At 36.2% G+C, this 15,379-nt stretch overlaps 1 protein-coding gene across 2 annotated transcripts in view; it reads right to left on the bottom strand.

Moving 5' to 3' along the window:
• LOC129451212 (chymotrypsin-like protease CTRL-1) overlaps window positions 1–6,010 on the bottom strand; it is a 112,580-nt gene extending 106,570 nt beyond the window's left edge. The window contains exons 1-7 of one of the 2 annotated variants that reach the window (XR_012370734.1): window positions 5,874–6,010; window positions 3,938–3,958; window positions 3,674–3,842; window positions 3,119–3,381; window positions 2,883–3,025; window positions 293–512; window positions 69–182 (exon numbers count right to left, since the gene is read on the bottom strand). Coding sequence is in view for 1 of the 2 variants with exons in the window: in XM_055214274.2 (XP_055070249.2) it covers window positions 69–182; window positions 293–512; window positions 2,883–3,025; window positions 3,119–3,381; window positions 3,674–3,842; window positions 3,938–3,958; window positions 5,874–5,922 (979 nt within the window). In the remaining variant the exon portion in view is untranslated. The remainder of the gene's footprint in view (window positions 1–68; window positions 183–292; window positions 513–2,882; window positions 3,026–3,118; window positions 3,382–3,673; window positions 3,843–3,937; window positions 3,959–5,873) is intronic. The other variant, XM_055214274.2, reaches the window with a different exon arrangement.
• Between the last annotated feature and the right edge of the window lie 9,369 nt (window positions 6,011–15,379).

The raw sequence follows: 15,379 nt of genomic DNA, 5'->3' as shown, positions 1-15,379 counted from the left end.
TACATTCTAGAATACAACATAGTTTAGATTTTTATATATATATATTTGATGCAACATAAGACAATTACTGGTGCATCGCTGTTTGAAATCGCTGCAACACCAAAATTTGCAGCCGCTATTGCAATTGCAGTAATTTAAGGCGTTGTACAGCTCATTGCATCTCCCACGACAAGAGGTTGAGGCTGTACCAAAAACATACATAAAATCCATGAGTCACAGAAATATGTTTTGTTCAAGGCTATAGGCTACTGTAAACATGTATGGCTAGTTGTATCAAAACAGAGAATATTACTTTTGCTGGAAGAGGAGCAAGAGGCTGGTGGGCTGAAGGTGACGAATCCGGGTGAGTTCTGACTCTGACCAATATTTGAATTGATCCAGCTCTGATACTTTGATACACGGGTGTAGACACCAGGTTTATTTGGCTCAGCACAGCCTTCCCCCCAGCTGGTGATACCAGACAGAACCCACTTTGAACACTGCTGGCTTACCATTGGACCCCCAGAGTCACCCTACAGAAAAGTTTAAAAGAAAGTGAAAGAGATATATGAATTTTTTCAGTTACAGTATTTGTATACAAGACTTTCATCGGGATAAGACCGTAAAAGACAACAAATACACTGTGAAAGGTGAAAAGTTGAATCAACTTAAAAAATTACTTCAAAATGCAAAGTGCAAAATACTTGATTTGAAAATTTTTATTATAAGTTTTTAAGTTCAATCAATTGGAATTTACAATTAATTTCAACTTTGTCTCCTTACTAGTCAAGAATGTTGAAATTAATTGTATTTCACATTAATTAGTGCAACACGCGATTTGTACAATGTGTAGAAGTCACTGCGCATAAAAACCATAGACTGTAAAAAAAGATGGACGTAGTGTCCGTGATGTCACACATTGGTTTCTTAAGATCGGTTTGGAAGCTTAAAGTAGGCGTTGCCCATAGATATGTATAAAGGCTAGATGGCTCAAGGCGGAGTCCCTAACGCCATCACCTGGCGGCCATCTTACGACAGGGCTCTCGCTCACTCGTAGCATTGAGTTTAATGGTGCAGGTACTTTTAAATGACCATAACTTGCTCAATTTTCTACCGATTTTCAAAAGGTTTGGGTTTTTACAAACGTTATTAACGTGGCTATAATTCTGGATGCTTTTACATGTTTCATGAATTTATTTTTTATTTTTAGTATAGGTATGCAGTGTCATAGGTACATCTTTGACGTTTATAACAAACCAAACCGTTTGAAAATCGGTAAAAAATTAAGCAAGTTATGGTCATTTAAAAGCACCTGCACCACTAAAACTCAATGCCACGAGTGATCGAGCGCCCCGTCGCAAGATGGCCGCCAAAATGCGGACGTTGCACTCCATTGGCCAGCAGCGCGGACGAGCCATCTAGCCTTTATACATATCTATGGCGTTGCCTGCCGTCGCCATCTTGGCCGCGTGTCATTGCGCATCAATCGCGGATATCCGAAAATGGGTAAAGTGGCGGGACATGGGTGAAGTTGAGGTGTCTGGTTGTCGCCTAGCTCGATTCTAGTGACCGCAGTGGCAGTTCATCCGTCACCCAAGTGGCCACGCCCTTATTTATGCAGAACTTTAAAGCTTAATATAATTTAAACGGATAAATGGGAAAACATTGGAAATATTAAAATATAAAAAATACCCCATACTGGGTTAAAAATGACACAATGTTGGATGGTTGTTATGCAACCATGGGTTAAAACAGAAGTTGGAACAACCCAGCATTGGGGCAATTTTAGTCCCAGCTTCTGTCCAATATTTACCTCTTTCCCTGCCATTGACTAGTTATCTCGTCAATCCGCAATAGTGATATTATCCACCAGGTGGCGCACCTCCGCAACTTATAAAACCCGGAAGTTTTCCCAAGGTCAGTGGTTGTCAGGGGGGCCGCGAGATGGTGCCAGGGGGTCCCAGTTTTATGACATTTTATGAAATACATTAATTTATCATGAATTCTGTGTAATTAAACCTAAAATAAGGCTACTAACCAAAAGCACTACTTTTTTTATTAAAATGTTGCGTTTTAGAACAGTTTTTTGTCACAAATTTTCTTTAGGGGGCCGAAAAGGAATGCACCGTACACAAGGGGGGCCGCATGCTGAAAAAGTTTGGGAACCACTGCCCTAGGTCTCAAGTTTTGAGGATCACTCTGCATCTGATAGTGATGCGAGATACAAAGCTTTATGAAGCTTCGAATCAATTGAACCAATTGCTTCGAAAATGTATTCAACACACACGACATTCAGCTGTCGACACCTGCTGGTCAAAATAGTGTAAAAGCAGTTCTGTCCAAACATTTAACACTTTTTATAAACTCCCCCAGTGGTGAACCATCGGATTTTCGAATCGTTTTGAAAAAGTTATGACGTAATGAAGCCTCGTTTGCTAAAATCAAGTGACTTGGCCAGTTTTGAAACACGCTCCGAACCAATGATTCGAAACAAAAGATTTGTAAAAGTTTCGAAGCCTCATGAAGCAGTGCTTCAAAAGCGACCATCACTAGCATCTGATCTCTATCAAAAGTCTTTTACCAAAATTGAATTATCTTAGCTTTTTGCTCAAAATACCCATATTTCAAAGGTAATAAAAAGAGAACTAATAAAGGTAGGATGAAATTTTTTTTTTTGTTGAAAGCAGAGGGTCTATTTTTTTCTTTTAATATATTGTATGTTTATATATTTAAAGAAGAGCATTTTCTGGGAGGCATTAAACTTTTGTGAAAATCATGGCGGGTAAAGAGTTACCTAGCATGGCTTAAAAATAACCCAGACATTTTTAGAGTGAATATGCAATTTCGTGCATACTGTATATACCAGTTGCCATACAATTTGTTCCAATGCACATTTGTTGTACCTGGCAGGTATCTTTGCCACCCGCCAGTAATCCAGCACAGATCATGTTGCCGGTGACAGACCCATCACCCAGAAGAGTATTGCATTGGGAATTATCCACCACTGGAATCGCTGCCTCTTGCAGATTTGCAGGGGTGGAACTCACTGTTCATGTGCACAGAAACACACCATCATCAGTCTGCAATGTTACAGGCTATAGTACTCAAATGAATAAATAAATACTTTAGACATGTGTACCTCCTGTATCTCCCCAGCCTGTGATCCAACCCATGATGCCAGCAGCAAAGACACTGTCCTGGGCTGCCAGGCACACAGGTTTGATATAGTCTGTAAAGGTGACTGTGGAGGACAACCGCACCAGGGCGATGTCGTTGTCATTGGTGTTTCTGTTGTAGGAGGAATGAATGATGCTGCTTCTGACGGTTCTAGAGACTTCGTGGGAGTTAGTACCCGTCTGTGTTTGTCTTCCCAAGTACACAGTCATAGTTGATGTGCTGAGACTAAATATAAGCAACAAAAACAAGAAACAACAACAACAATATAGATAATTCAATCATTCCACCAATTTATAAACATTTGAGCAAAAATATGTGACCATGTCTGTTAAATCCAGGCATGCAAATACAGTTTTACATTCTATGGCACCTTTAAGGTTGGATATCTTTGTATTATTATGCTTATGTGCCACCACCGAGTAGCCGCTGGCCTCGTCCAGTCTCACTCATGATGAGAAATGTATGTTCCTATGGAATAATTGTAATGAAATGTGTTGGATAAATGTGTACGACATACCCTATTAAACAGTGAGCTGCTGTCACAACCCATTCATTGTTTATGAGTGAGCCTCCGCAAAAATGACCTCCATAGACAGAGCTCTGCAGACTGACCTGCCACGGCCACGACCCCTCAGGTGCAGTTACACCACCCACAATACGAGTGTTTAAAGAGGAAATCCCACAAACTGTGAAAGAGAAATAAACATTTCACGTAAGATATCATAGTAAATTATAGAAGCACAGCATGTGATAACCGCTAATGATATTGAAGTTATCTTACCACTCAGTTGAGACTGTGAATCTGCAATGGACAAGACAAAAAAGTACAGATTAGAAGCGAAGATATGTTAGTAGTTTTGTGTTTGATTGTATTGCTGTCAGTGAAGACTAATAAGACCAAAGCAGCTTTCGTGTTTACTCTAATGTTATAGCTATCAAAAATCTTTGCACATGTCAGAGTGTACAGACAGATTGTGGAGAAACCGGTTTAAATAAAACTATAGCACAGCAGCTTTCATACAAAGAAAATTTTTCTTGGTGACCTGAAGGCTACATTCCTCCACATATGCCTAGCGGCATGAGACATTGTGTAAACGCAACCCAGATTGGAACAAATAAGTGGGTTAGACAAACCATGAGCATGCAACTATGCTAATCACTTGAACTAATCATGGCAATAAAATTTCAAAGACATAACACAGCTCTCTGGCTCTGATTGATCTATTGCATCATTCATTGTACAATTGAATGTTCATCCTAGGAACAATGTTTTTTCCATACAGACTTGTGTCTTTTATCACAAGTTTTTGCAAGTAATAATAATTGAAGCTGTCCATATATTTATTATTTTGTAAGCTGGTAGTAATAATGGCCAGCAGACTCTACAATATGCCTTACATATAAATCGTCCTCATATATTTACCAGCTGGCCCAGACAGAAACTAATGCTTCTGGAAATGTCTGTATTGATTACAAATTTGCAGAATTTTGCAAAAATGTACTAAACTTAAAGGGACAGATCACAAAAAAATGAAAATTCTATCACACCCTCAAGCGGTTCCAAACTTGTATACACTTCTTTGTTCTGCTAAACACAAATGAATGAATATATATATATATATATATATATATATATATATATATTTTTTTTTTTTAATACCAATAACTACTAAGCAGATCTGGGGCACCATTGGCTTTAATAGTGAAAAAAGTGGTTGCAATCAATTTATTTAAGCCAATTTTGAACGAAAATAAGAAAAAAAAACTTTTGTTTAAATAAATTGATTGCAACCACTTACCTTAAAAATATTTAGTAAATTGAATAAATATTTTTTTCAGTAAAACCAGCCCTTAAACAAGTTAAACATATTTACTGTATTCAGAGAAATGCTAAATTGCATTTAAGAACATAACTGTTACTCTACACTGGGTTATTTTCACCCCAATATTGGGTCAAAAAGGATGACTGTTGGTTTAAATTAACATGTAAAATGTTTAAATTTCACCCAACAATATAGGTAAAAACAACCCAGCATATAAATTCAACCCAACTGGTTGGGTTCATCCCTTTTTGACCCAACGCTAGGTTGAAAATAACCCATTAGTAACTTTTGATTCAAAAGTAATATAATTTATGGTAGTAAAAAAATACTTTGCTGCCTTAAATTTTTTTTGTTGAATCAACTCGGATTTACAAGTCATTTCAACTTACTATTATTTATCTTGACTAGAGATGAGTTGTTATAACTACAGGTGAGTTGTTATAACTAAAACTAAGTTGACTTTTCTCAACTATATTTTATAAGTTGTGACAACTCATCTCTGTTGACATGACTTGTAAATCTGAGTTGATTTAACACAAAATTTTAAGGCAGCAAAGTATTTTTTACAGTGTTATATAGACACATCCTCTCTGTCTAAGTTGTAACTAGACAGGTGCAAAAGCTGAAAGGTGCTCTATTTAAAAAAACCTTACTTTAATTGATAAAATGTAAAAAATTAAATTTGATAAACTTTTCTTACTTTAAGTAAAAAATTTAAAGTGAAACAAATTACAAATTACTTCAGTTTTGTAACACCTAAAACACCTAAAAATAATTTTCAATTTTTACATTTTTCACAAAATTTTTTAGCCGTTACCAATTAAAATAGTTTTTTTTAAAGTTAATCCAACTTTTATTTTTTACAATGTGGTCATCAAATCTATAAAATCTTACCTTTGATGCACACGAGCAGGACCAAAGTCGCACACATTAACCGCCACATCTTCACTAAAAATTACTTTTTACTTGCAGAATGGATGTTAATGGTAACCTGGTGCTCTTTACTATGACTAACTCTTACAATGCCTTTTATATTGTCGCTCTTATCCAAATAATCTCTCCTCACGTCACCAGTCTCCCCATTTGTTTGCCATGCCCCTCCTACATTGTCTAAAACCATGTTTCATTCTTTACATTCTATTAATACTGCACAGGTGACAAATGTGCAGTCACATTTCACTGAATGCACTTTTGAAAAATAGTTTTAGTTTTTATTCTTGCATTATTTGTGCACTTATGATTCACAAAAATGATTTCACAAAATTATAATTATATAGTAAAGTTGCAATGGTTTAACTAATTTTATTTCATATCTTTAAATTTATCTCACCAAATAACTGAATTGTCAGTGGCTTTAAATATCAAACGTGTTTTGTTTTAAAATTTTTCACATATGACTTAGTATCTCACAACTTGTTTTCTTAAGTTTATATGTAAGGAATGAAGGAAATATATATTACAGTAAAACGTGAAAAGATATTCCAGTATACCTGTCAATAACAATACGAATACACAATAGGACAAATAGTAATAGATGTTGTTGTTGGCAGACAAAAACTGTCACAGGAAATTCTTAGAATAAAGTTGATGGGTTTGTCGCAGTGATGTCACCGAATAACCATTTTTCGTTTCCAAAAAAACCCAAACATTTTAAATGATTCTAAAATCACAACTTTTTTCTTATCTTTTTGTAGTCTAAACACATTTTCAGATGAATGTTAAATGTTATTTATGAAACCATACAGCCCAACAAAAAACCTTTTGTACAGGTGAAACTCTCATCTAATAAGGTGTGTTAGATAAAGGAGACATACAAAATGTGCAGAGCATTGGCTTTACTCCTGCTTTAGAAAAAGGTCACAAAGAAATGGCTTCTGAGAACCTTTGACTAATGGGTATAGCTTAACTTTTAGCTTTATAATATAAAAAAAACGGATAAAAATGTAGTCAAACTATTTCGTCATGATTTCAAAGTCAGCCAAAGATGTAAATGAAGTATTTTATTTACTGTAAAGATGATTAGAGGGGTCTTTTCATCTTCCCACGTTTCTCTGAACAAACTCTCTGTATGTGAAAACGTGTGTTGTATTTATTTAGCTTATATGTTAGGACCTTTACAATGCCTATAGGATCTCTTTAATGTTTAGGTGAATGTCTAGTGCTATCAGTCTGGCCTTAAGGTTCTGCTCCACTTCTTTCACCTTCCAAAGGTCATTGTTAGAGGTGACTTTACAATGTCTCAAGATCCGGCAAGATACGAATACAGAATCCTGGATGTCGGCCTTGAAATAAGCCTACCTTCAAATTTTCTTTGATGTGTTCATCAATCAAAGATGAAAAAGTAACAAAGCAGATTATAAAAGGATGAAAATTTAAACATGATGTAACTTTGGAGTTTGTAAATCAGATCAATTTGTTATTAAGAGCTTTAGGCAAGAAAGATGAGAAAACAAGACTGCGTAATACACTTAAGTCTTTTGCAAAAGCAACCCCAGTCAAGAGTACTTCAATTGCACTTTTTAATACTTGGGAAACTTACCCTTGTCAAATGATCTGCATAATAATTTAATGGATAGTGCAAATGAAAATTTGGAACTACATTTGAGAACAAAGGATCTCACATTATGCCACTCAGGACAAAGATCGATTCTGCAAAAACAACAAACAATCTTGTTGACAAAAATAGCTTTAAGTGGTGCACTTAATGATTCTGTGTATCCCTGCCACGCACCCTTTGCAACTTAAACTTATGTGAAACCACCTGTTGCTGTTCACAGTCTATCAGGGTCTTTTTTCCGGTGGAAGGAATGCTTTTAGGGATTTTACTTCATAAAAGATGCACTGATACATACACCAGTATGACCATCTGCCTATTGTGTAGTATTAAGGAAAAGTCTTTTTCGACAGGGCGACAGGGTTATTGGCAAAAGGCCAAGGGTGACCTACACCATATTAAGCAGGTGGTCTTAATGTTATGGCTGATTGTGTATGCTTTATGCATTAATATTTGTATTGTGTGGTAACCGTTTTATAAAAGCAATAAAGTACTCAAGGTTAGTGCTGTATCGTGATTAAGTCACGGCTGTAGGACATGGTTAAGAACGACACAAGCAGAGTGTCAGGGTCCGGCCATTGTATCCTGTTTAATATTGTGTCTTGTCATTATGGCTGGGTTCTGACAGTCCGATGTCTTATGTGAAGGCTCATGATCTTGTGTTTAGAGTCATGTGCCTTCGGTGTCTCGTCTCCTGACCCCGCCCCCTTGTTCTCCCTGTTAATTGTTTAATCATTAGTTTATTCCCATCACCTGTTCCTCCCTTGTTATCTTGTTTAGTTTTTGCTATTTAAATCCCTTTGTGTCCATGGTCCTGTGCTGATTCATTTTGTACTGTCTGTGTCAGTTCAAGTTGTGTGTTCCAAGTCTAGTCTAAATCTACTTGAATCTAGTCCAGTCTAGTTTGTTATAGTCTTTAGTTCTAGTGTACTCTGTCAATTTGTGGAAGTTTCTTGTTCAGTGTGATTTTGCCCCCACGTGGGCTTTATTTTTGTCTTGTTTTATATTAAAGTCTTTTGTTAACCCCTTCATCGTCTGCTATTGGGTTCATCTGTTCAAACCCTGACACAGAGTGCCTGCAACCCTTTTAGCCGTGACTCACAATATAGCACATCCTCTCGTACCTTATTACTTATACAGTATGTAAGGAATAATTGACGACGGGCCATTGAATTCTAAGAAAATAATGCACACCAAGGTGTGCATTATTTTCAAATAATTCAAAGGACCGGAGTCAATTATTCCCCTTATACCACGGTTACCACAAACATTGCTCTGGTGCCTATTTTTAAGACATTTGACAAGTTACAAGTTAGGTGTGGAGTTCACAGAAAAATAATCAACACCCATAGAACATTTCTCAGCCAATCAGAATGCAGCATTCAACAGGCCCGTGGTATAAAAGTAGGGAAACAAATGAATGGGTACCGGTAGCCTTCTGCTTACCATAATTTATGAAAATATCTTCAATCAAACATTTTTGTATTTTATTCAGAGTCCAACAAAAAGAGTTTTATTGCGTATTTGAATGCATATATAAAACAGATGACTCCGCAAAGACAGCTGTTTTGAAAACTATGTCAGCCAAAATGAAAAGGGAAATATCCCAAAATCTGCGTAGGCCAGGAATTTGCACGTCAGGTACAAGAAACTTTAGAAACAAGTATTGCAGGAACATCAAGACAATGAAGTGTACAGAAACAAATAATAAGACAATAGACAATTCTACAAAAGAACTCAGATGATTGATGTTCTTATGTACCAGGTAAATTATGCATGACCGCATGTCCTTTTGAGATACACATACTGTACCAGTAACTAACTACCGGTATTTGTTGTAACTGTAGGCAGGGCCATAATTACCAACAAAATTAATGTTATCATTTGCATTTGATTCTGTTAAATATGTGGGAGATTAAAGGGACACTCCAATTTTTTTTTTGAAAATATGCTCATTTTCCAGCTCCCCTAGTTAAACATTTGATTCTTACCGTTTTGGAATCCATTCAGCTGATCTCCGGGTCTGGCGGTATCACTTTTAGCATAGCTTAGCATAATGCATTGAATCTGATTAGACCATTAGCATTGCGCCCAAAAATTTAAAAAAGTTTTGTAATTTTTCCTATTTAAAACTTGACTCTTCTGTAGTGACAATGTGACATTGTATACTAAGACTGACAGAAAATTAAAAGTTGCAATTTTCTAGGGCCTAGAATCTTGGCCGATATGGCTATGAACTATACTCTCATTCTGTAGTAATAATCAAGGACTTTGCTGCCATAACATGGCTGCAGGAGGCATAGTGATATTACGCACTGCCCGAAAATATTCCCCTGCTATTGAAAGTTACCAAGCACTGAAAAAAATGATTAATTGAATTTAGTTTTTTTTTTAAGTGGTTGCAATCAATTTATTTAAGCTACATTTAAACAAAAGTTTTATATTTTATTTTACTAATCTTTTTTGTTTAAATGTAGCTTAAATAAATTGCTTGCAACCACTTAAAAATTGATTAAATTCAATGAATAATTTTTTTCACTGAGGGGACTATTTTCAGGTGCTGCGTAATATCATTGTGCCTCCTGCAGCCATGTTACGGCAGCAAAGTCCTTGATTATTACGCTGGAATGAGAGTATTCCCAGTCATATTGGCCTATAAAATCGCAACTTTTAATTTTCCGTCGGTCTTAGTACACAATGGAACTACAGAAGAGTCAAGTTTTAAATAGGAAGAATAGAATAAAGTTATTTTAGCGCAATGCTAATGGTATAATCAGATTCAATGGATTGTGCTAAGCCAGTGGTTCCCAAACTTTCTCAGCGTGTGACCCCCCTTGTGTAGAAGGCATTTTTTCGCGGCCCCCAGAAAGAAAATTTATGACAAAAACAGTTTTAAAATGTAATATTTTAATCAAACAAAACATATAAAATTATACCTAGTAGTGCTGTTGGTTAGTTGGTTTATTATTTTTTAGGTTTAATTACACAGAATTCATGATAAATTAATGTATTTTATAAAATGTCATAAAACTGGGGCCCCCCTGGCACCATCTCGCGGCCCCCCACTGTGCTAAGCTATGCTAAAAGTGGTACTGCAAGACCCGGAGATCGGCTGAATGGATTCCGGAACGGTAAAAATCAAGTGTTTAACTCTATAGTGGAGCTGGAAAATTAGCATATTGTCCAAAAAAAGTGGAGTGTCCCTTTAAATGCAACAGGATAGAAGGTGAAACAGGACAAAAAGGTTTTATTAAAAAGGAAATGCATGAAGATTAATATGGAATGAATTAACTCGACCAGCCAATCAGCAAAACCTTAGATTTGTATTTATTTATAGGAACAGCAACTGTTAAGCAGTTTAGAGACTAAGATTTCCCGATCCCTAACTGCCAGTTAAAAGGCAAAAATGTACACAAACATTGTTTGTGAGTGATAATAATATAATATAATATAATACAAGCTCATTACAAAAAAAGAACATGATTTGTTAATGTGGACAAAAAGAAGAGGTAGCACTTTATTTCAAGTTGTCCATGGTTTAAATCATTATACTTAATTGGTTACAGAGCAGAAACGTCCTACATCATGATCTGATTCAAAGAACAAAGAGAAAGAAATACAAGTATACATATAGACAAATGTTAGAGAAACTGAGCTATTTACTTTCATCTTTTCTTAACATTTCTGAAGTATTATGTACTATACCGTATATGCGTCGGTCCATCATTTAGAGACGGTTACAAAATACTTTAACAATTCTCTGTAGTATTTCATATAAGATTGAATTACGTTTCCCCCCAAAAAGAATAATTATGAGTTACTGGAAGCATATCCTGACACTGATTCATTGGTATCATATACTTCCACTGTATAAAAGACCAAACATTACATTTTCCACCCAGATCACTTTCTTAAACTTAGTTGTTGTGGGAATTCCCACTGGTCCTGCTGCAATTCAGCCTGTTGGTGCAATACAGCCATGAAAGGCGAAGCAATGTAGTCTTGAGTTTTGGTATGCTTTGTCTCTCTTTGTAAATGGTGACAGTCTTTTGTTTGTATCACGCCTGTGGTTTTTCCATGTGCATATTAAAATTTCCTATGTCCTTGGTGCTTGTAAGTTGCTTAAACATTAAATCACAAAAAACAAATTAGTTGTGTTTTCGTAATCTTATCTTTACATGCTACCCTGGCAATTTACACTGTGAGCACTGCATTCGATGTATCACTGTGCAGCTTGCTTAGCAACGTAAACATATGTGAAACATTATGTTGCTATTCACAGTCACGCTTTTATGGTTTTACTTAAAGGTGCAATGTGTAAAACGTATTGACATAAATGTAATATACATAACTATGTTTTAGTGATGTGTAAAGACCCTAACAAACAGATATATTTTTATTACCTTAAAATTAGACATTTTTATTTTCTTACACCACAGGTCCCGTTACACAAAAGTCACCATCATGTTTCTACAGTAGCCTGTGGCGGCTACCATGCGTTTCGAAAAAGATGGGTTTCACCACTCGATGCCGCTAAAACTCTCTGATTGCACCTTTAATAAAATTTGCACTATTAATTTTATTTTCTTTAATATTTGTGTGATAACCGTTTTATAAAAGCAATAAGGTAATCAAGGCCGATACACTAATAATACCTGTCCGATATCGATTCTGAATCGCACAGCCGATATTATCCACAGCTTTTTAATCCAAGGCTTTTGATCAGCAGAAAGTTAGTTTGAGGTTTGAAGAACAGTCATATAAATTTATGCTTAAAGTCGCCATGAAAATAAAATCAAAAACTTATAACTGTTTTGTTTTGTCATATTGTGCTAGTTTAACAAATTTCTTTTCTGTCAGCTTCATTATTTTTTTTAAATGTATGTGCCCTTAAATTCTTCAATAAAAAAACACAAATTTCCTCCCCTTCTCAATCCGATCTCTCTTTATTTTCGGTCATATGGTATGGCAGGTGGGTGGGGTCCAGAAGAAGATTGCTGCGATTAGCAACACGACCCAACTTCAACGATCCAATCAGACTTCGATGGACAAATTCAAATCTAGCCCTGCCTTATTTCATTTCAGAAGCCAGTTTCACTCGGATATACATCACCACGAGGAAAATTAAGCAATCGATACTTCCGTTTCATGGTGACTTTAAAGGTGCAGTGTGTAAATTTTAGGCAGATCTATTAAAGGGGGGGTTCAATGGTATTTTAAGCATTCTGACCTATTAAAGGAATAGTCTACTCATTTTCAATATTAAAATATGTTATTACCTTAACTAAGAATTGTTGATACATCCCTCTATCATCTGTGTGCGTGCACGTAAGCGCTGGAACGCGCTGCGACGCTTCGATAGCATTTAGCTTAGCCCCATTCATTCAATGGTGCCATTTGGAGGTGAAGTTGGAGGTGACCAAGCACATCAACGTTTTTCCTGTTTGGGACGAGTGGTTGTGCGAGCAAGTTTGATGGTACAAAATAAAACGTAGCGCTTTTCTAAGCGGATATAAAAGAGGAACTATATTTTATGGCGTAATGTCATTTTTTAGCAATGTACACTTTAGATCACCATCTGAATAAGGCTTGTGTGCATTCATTTGTCTCACCTTATTAGGAAGAGTGTGTGAATGGATTCTTTCTTGTGAAGTTCATATCTGGGGTGTGGTGTGTAATTCTAAGAATCTCTGTGTGCGTGCCTGCAGTATATAAGACGATTTGGTTTATATCAATGGCCTATGCAACATCACTGGATCCATGTGAGTTCAAGTATTACCTGTGAACGTAGAGTAAACAGCTGCAAATGCAATGCGAGTGCGGCAGGACATCTCTGTTGCACGACAGGACACCAATGTGCGGCAGAGGTTCTGTAAATAGTCATTTTAAATATTTTAGATGTTACCAATTGAAGTAATTTTTTTTAGGTGTTACCAATGGAAAATTTGATGATACGATGGTAAATATTCAAATTATAATTGTTAGTATTATTTTGACTTATCTTATTCTCAATCTCAGAGATTTTTGGACCCCAGTGGTTTTCTTTACAGTTTACTGAATAGGATTAAATTATGCATGCGGATGTTTGGTTGTAAACTATTTGTAATATTCACAATAATTCTCTTAAAAAAATCTATTTATTGTATCTGAGAAAGGTTGCATTCAGAATCGCTATCTGAATTATCAGTGTTGCATTTCGGGCTCTTTGAGGTCTTCATCTTTCCTCTCCTACAATGTCTTCCTGGCTCCAGTAGCAGAATCCTCCAGCTCTGACTGAATAACGGTCCTGGCTGTCATCAGAGCTGCTGTCTTCCACTAATGAAGACAATCTAGGTTGGCTATCATCATTGCTATCACTGGATGTCTCTCTAGGTGGCAATGGGTGGGTTCAGATACACTGGATAAAACCATGAGTGCAGGAATCGCCTGCTGCCTTAAATGTGACGGCCCACACATCTGCTTTCCAGCAAAAACAAAGCCGTTTCCGGTGTTCTCTATTGCAGTATTTTGAGAGATGCTATACTGTAGTTGCAATGTTCTGGGCCTATAGTGAAGTATGAACACCTGTATTGTATGCAACATGTAGCTCACCACCATTCCTGGAGACAACAGTCTATAATGCCTGTACTAACATGTATTTAATGTAAAGCTTCTTTGCTTCAATGCAAAATTGTGAAAAGCACTGTAGAAATAACTTTGTATTTCAGAGTGATATAGCCAATTATTATATAAGGGGATGATTAGTAAGCCAATGGGCAAGTTTGGCAAGGATGCCGGGGCACGTCCCCAAAAGACCTCCTGGGATTTTTAACAACCACAGAAAGTCAGGACCTCAGTTTAACATCTTATCTGACTAATAGTGGTTTTTGACAGTAGGCTATAGTGTCCCCTCATTATAATGGGTTGTTACGACCCACACGGACCACAGGTTGAGCACCCCCTGCTGGTCTCACTAACACCTCTATCAGCAGCAACCTAGTTTTCCTACTGGTCTCCCATCCAACTACTGATCAGGCTCAATTCTACTTAGCTTCATTGGGCAACCAGCCTTGGGTTACAGGGTGATATGGCTGCTGGGCTTGATGGTTTTGCTCTTTTTAGTAAACTCTATGGGGTGGTAAGCCAGGACTAGGCCTTAATTTAATTAGGAAATATAACTAGTTTTAACAAACATGCTGTACTAAATACATCACATGCATTTTGAGGAAAGGGCACTGGTGTATTTTAAGATATGTCAGTGCAAGTTGTTTTTAGTTTGGACAGCTCTTACATTTTTTTTTGTCTAGGACTAGTCTAATCCCTGTCCGGGAAACCGCCCCTATAACTTATTGTTTTATGTCAATTACAAACATCTTTAAGTTGTTCAATGCACATGTTGTTATTTTTTCTTTAAATACAAAAGCTCCTTTGTCACTACTCCTTTGTTTTAGTTTCATTTTTCATTTTTCTTCATTAAGTTTGATGGATTTATTTGACATGTTGTCACAATATTTGACATTAGGCTGTTGTTTTGCAAGCATTAAGCTTGGATGAAATGTGAATGCCGGTATTTATGCCTTTATGTTTTTGTTATTGGTTGTCTTCACGTTACATGTAGACTATGTCATTCATTTCAGAAATGGGCATAACCCAGTTTCTCAACCAGGGGCACACGCTGCTATTAGGGGACCTTGACAAATTTCAAAAGTAGGTTTAAAATGACTTGATTAAACAAGTAATAAGATAAGCTAAAACAATTAAACAATTAAAAAATATTTGTGTTATATAACAAATATGCATATTTTTAGTTGTGTCATACTTTAGAATATTTAATTATAGAAATTATAAGTTGATGAAGGCTTTGAAA

The sequence above is a fragment of the Misgurnus anguillicaudatus genome, chromosome 8 (assembly GCF_027580225.2).
Source record: "Misgurnus anguillicaudatus chromosome 8, ASM2758022v2, whole genome shotgun sequence".
In the NCBI taxonomy this organism is placed as follows: Eukaryota; Metazoa; Chordata; class Actinopteri; order Cypriniformes; family Cobitidae; genus Misgurnus; species Misgurnus anguillicaudatus.
This window is presented reverse-complemented; position numbering and strand designations above follow the sequence as displayed.